This window comes from Buceros rhinoceros, unplaced genomic scaffold, assembly GCF_000710305.1.
Source record: "Buceros rhinoceros silvestris isolate BGI_N320 unplaced genomic scaffold, ASM71030v1 scaffold3478, whole genome shotgun sequence".
Lineage (NCBI taxonomy): Eukaryota > Metazoa > Chordata > Aves > Bucerotiformes > Bucerotidae > Buceros > Buceros rhinoceros.
In genome coordinates this window covers 48,284-52,734 of record NW_010426200.1, presented here as the reverse complement: position 1 = coordinate 52,734, position 4,451 = coordinate 48,284, and the positions used below count along the sequence as shown (strand labels likewise).

Sequence of the window (4,451 nt, the reverse complement as noted above, 5' to 3'; positions counted from 1 at the left end):
CGGAAGGTCTCCCCTGAGCCTCCTTTTCTCCAGGCTCAACTCACCCCAGTCCCTCATCTGCTCCAGACCCTACCCCAGCTTCGTTGCCCTTTTCTGGACATGCTCCAGCCCCTCCATGTCCTTCTGGGAGCGAGAGGCCCAAACTGAACTGGAGGCTCAAGATGCAGAGGGTGCAAGGCAGGAGGGTTGCCCTGGGAGCTGGGAACTGGGACATGGCCTGCATGAACCCCTCCAAGCAGCACAGAAGTCAGTGTCTCACCTCCAACTCCTTGCCCAGTGTTACCCCTGTATGTAGATGTGAAACACCACACGCTCTGTAGATACATCACGTTTTGGTGTCGTTGTTCCCCAGGATCCGGATGTCTGGCATTAAAGGCCTGCAGGGAGTGGTGAGGAAGACGGTGAATGATGAACTCCAAGCCAACATCTGGGACCCACAGCACATGGACAAAATCGTGCCCTCGCTTCTCTTCAACTTACAGCACGTGGAGGAAGCTGAAAGGTGAGTTAGTGGCTGCTGCCAGGACCCACTGGCTCTGCCAGCGGCTTCAGGGCCCTGGAGCTGCTTTCATCAAGAAACCCTGTGAGTGCCTTGCTGAAGGACAGCGCAGGTGGCAGGAGCTCTGCCTGTCACTCCTTGCCATGAAGGTTATTGCTGCAGGGCACCGTGGAGCAGAGAGTCCTCAACACTGTCCCTGCAGCTGAAGAGGAGCTGCTGAGCTGGGAAGCGCTGAGCAGAGCAGCAGGTCTGGATTCCTCCTGGGATTTTCCTTTTGAACATCAATAGAGACCTATCAACGTTTGGAAACTGGCTCCTGGGCTTTTCCCTTTTTCTTGTAAACTGAAGCATCATGGTGATAAAAGCACTGGTGGTGTTTGTGGGATGCCAAACAAGCCCAAGTGTGGAAAAAGGGGGTGGATCCCTGGGCTGAGTGTGTTCAGGGCGACTTGCTTTGCTCTTCCTTCCCTGGGAAGCCGTGTCCACCCTGGGAGGACATTACGTCCTGCACCCTCGCCGATAAGATCCTTCCCCACTCCAGCACTGAGCTCCGCAATCGTGCACCTGGTCCCAGGGCTGTGGGGGCTGTCCCTGCTGCCTGGCACAGGGCCATGCTGGCACATCCCCCTCCTCTGCAGTCCGGGCACCTGTGCTGCTCCCTGGTCTGGCTCCAGTCCAGCAGCGTTTTATTGCTGGGCTCTCTGTGATGGAGCTGCCCCTGTCTGCCTGGCAGGGTGTGGGGTGGCCCCAGGCTCTGCGAGGGGAATCTCATGGGGCGTGGGCAGATGCCACAACTGTTTTGCTCCAGCCCTCCGTGGCCAGTTTCTGTGCCTCTTCTCCCCCACTGCTGCCGCACACTCAGCACCGCTCTCATCGCCCTCCTCTGCTTTCACAGCCGCTCCCCCTCCCCGCTGCAAGCCACCGAGAAGGAGAAGGAGAGTCCTACCGAGCTGGCGGAGAGGTGTCTGCGAGAGCTGCTGGGCCGAGCGGCGTACGGCAACATCAAGAACGCCATCAAACCCGTCCTCATGTGAGTTGTCCATCCCTCCTTTTTAGCACAAGGGAAACTGAGGCACAGGGAAACAGCCAACACAGACTAGAGCTGGGGCAAAAGCATGGGCTTCTGTCAGCTGGTTGGGGACTGGGTTTCAGACCAAGCTTTCAGTTGTGGATGCAGTGAGGAAGGTGGCATGGGACAGACAGCTATTGTGGAGACAGGTCACACTGGAGAGGAGGTTCTGTCCCTGTCCTCACTGGCACCGTTTGCTTCTTGCTGCTTTTGCTGTCCCCGGTGCTTGGCGCTGCAGGGTTTGAGGGACCCAACATTACTTTCCCCTCCATTTCCATCTCTTCCCCAGCCACCTGGATAACCACTCGCTCTGGGAACCGAAGATTTTTGCCACTTGCTGCTTCAGGATCATCATGTACTCGATCCAGGTGGGAAGCTGGCGGGACTCTGGCCAGCAGCACCAGTCAGGGACACCCGTGCGTGTTTGGAAGTGTCTGCATTTGCCTCCACGGCTGAGTCAGAGCCAATGCCACCACATTGCTGCATCCTGGCAGCGCCCAGTCCGAGCACTCACAATAAGCTGGGTGACCCAAATGGGCTGGAGATGGGCGCAGTCTGGCAGTGTGGGGCTGGGGGCTCTGTGGGTACTTGGGGAAATGTCTGGGAGGTGTTAGCCTGGCTGCCTGCGTGTTTTGGGATCCTGCTTGAGGAGCTTATCTCAGTACCAGGAGCGATTCCCTCCCTCTCAGCAGAAAGCAAAGCCCTGCTGAATCAGGCAGGTGAACCACTCCGAGGCAAACAGTTGGGCTCCGGTGGAAAGCTGCCTCTTTCCAGATCACTGCTCTATAGATCAAACCAAGCTCCTCAGCTCTGCAGAGAAGGAAGAGGGACTGTCCGGGATGAGAGGTTTCCCAGGCAAACCAGGCATCACAACAGCATCTGCAGCCCAGCATCCCCTGGGATCATCCTTGGACATGGGGATGCTCAAGGACAGCCCCTGCCAGGCTCTTCCCTTTTCACTGAAGGCCATGGAAATGCATTTTAGACCCCAGAAGTGATGGGAAAAAGTCTGTCCATTCTTTTTCCATGTGGATCTCAGTGCAACTCTGTTTGCATGGATCCCTGGTGGACACGGCGCTGCTGTCCCACCCTGCTCCCAGACCTGCTGCCCCGCTTCATCCTGGGGGGAGTTTGCTTCGCTTCTGGCCTCAGCCAGGCCACGGATCTGCTTGGACATCTCTTACGGTGAAAAGCGGATCGCCATCCCCTGCTCTCATTCCTTGTGTTCAATCCTGTAAACTACCTGAAACCCTTTACAATGCCACTGGATGTTATAAAATCCTGTTACTGCCCATGGGAGGTGTCAGGTCACAATAGCTCAGCAGGACCCTTTTGAAGGATGGATGTATTTGGGAAACCCTGGCAAAAATCAAAACCCTTCTCCCTGAAATCCACAGGATTAATCGTCACAATTTCCTTTGGTCTATACAGCTCTTCAGATCATTTTTCCCGTGCAAGTCACTCCAAGCCCTTGCTTGGTTATAGCTTCCTCCAGGGGCCTCCTCTTGGAAAGATCTGGGCAGGGACTTGGTGCAGGATTTACCCCCAGGAGCTGTGTGGGTGATAGAAACGGGCTGTCACCCGCTGCGTGCAGCCCCCAGGCTGAGGTCCGTGCTCTCTTTCCAGCCGCAGCACTCCCACCTCGTGATCCAGCAGCTCCTGGGGCACTTGGATGCCAACAGCAAGAGCGCGGCCACCGTGCGCGCAGGCATCGTGGAGGTCCTCTCGGAAGCAGCGGTGATTGCAGCCTCTGGCTCTGTTGGTGAGTGGATAAACTGATACTTTCCATCCATCCCTTCACCCTTTTCAAGCGGTGAGGAGGTGCCGGAGATTTGGGCTGGGTCCTGGTGTGCTCCAGCACCTCGCCTCTCTTGCTGTGCCAGGTCCCACGGTGCTGGAGGTATTCAACACCCTCCTGAGGCAGCTGCGCCTCAGCATTGACTATGCCCTGACCGGGAGCTACGACTGCGCCGCCGGCGTCAGCACCAAGATCATCAAGGAGCATGAGAGCATGTTCCAGGAGGCCGTCATTAAAACCATAGGTAGGGGGTCCCACGGTGCCTGGTGTGGGCTGCACTGGGGGGGTGACCACCCCACGCCGTGGGTTTGTCTGCAGGATTATTTGGGGTAAAACGAGATCACCCTTGTCTTAAAAGTGGCGACCAGAAAACGAGATGATCAGTTGCGACGGTTTCTCAGCAGGTGGCATTGTGAACCCGGCCATCCCTCCGGTGGAGACACAGAGGAAGGGAAAGGGAGGACGGAGAGAGGCAGCTGCTGAGGATGGGGATGTACCAGCCCCAGGAAGAGAAGGGGTAGAGGGAGGGGTTGACATCTCAGCCTCGCCCTGCCTGGGCCTGGGGCTGCCCCCTCTCTTCCCGAGAGGTGTTTTGATGGGTCGTGAATGACCTTGAAGATAAAGGTGCCTGTGGGTGCTGGATCCAGGCAGGCCTTGTCCTATCCCAGCCTGGCCACGGAGGCCCCGCAGTCGGCTTGGAGCAGGGCAGATGGACAGACCCCACAGCATGGGGCTGCACCTCGCATGCTGCCAGCTTGCTCTTGTCCCTGCAGGGTCCTTCGCCAGCACATTGCCCACCTACCAGCAGTCTGAGGTGATGGTCTTCATCATGAACAAGGTGCCGCTGCCCTCCTTGCAGCAGTCCATCGAGGCTGGCAAAGCTGGGTGAGAATGGATGCCATCCCCCTTTTCCCCCTGCTCCTCCTGCTCCCCTTGCTCTCCCTGACTCTGTCTCATGTGTAAGACTTTGAACTGAAAGTTCTGAGTTGCTCCTGAAACCATTCCCACCTTGAGGTGGCCTTTGGGACAGAGTGGGACGTGGGCAGATTATCAGAAAGGCAGACCATCAAGAGCTTCCTCGGAAG

The 4,451-nt window shown here is 57.2% G+C and overlaps 1 protein-coding gene across 1 annotated transcript in view; it reads left to right on the top strand.

The window, feature by feature from the left end:
* Window positions 1-352: 352 nt before the first annotated feature.
* EFR3B (EFR3 homolog B (S. cerevisiae)) overlaps window positions 353-4,451 on the top strand; it is a gene marked incomplete at its 5' end in the record, with an annotated part of 12,834 nt that continues 8,735 nt past the window's right edge. Inside the window, 6 exons of the mRNA XM_010141402.1 lie at window positions 353-502; window positions 1,395-1,529; window positions 1,858-1,936; window positions 3,195-3,330; window positions 3,452-3,610; window positions 4,140-4,251. Coding sequence (XP_010139704.1) covers window positions 353-502; window positions 1,395-1,529; window positions 1,858-1,936; window positions 3,195-3,330; window positions 3,452-3,610; window positions 4,140-4,251 — 771 coding nt within the window. The remainder of the gene's footprint in view (window positions 503-1,394; window positions 1,530-1,857; window positions 1,937-3,194; window positions 3,331-3,451; window positions 3,611-4,139; window positions 4,252-4,451) is intronic.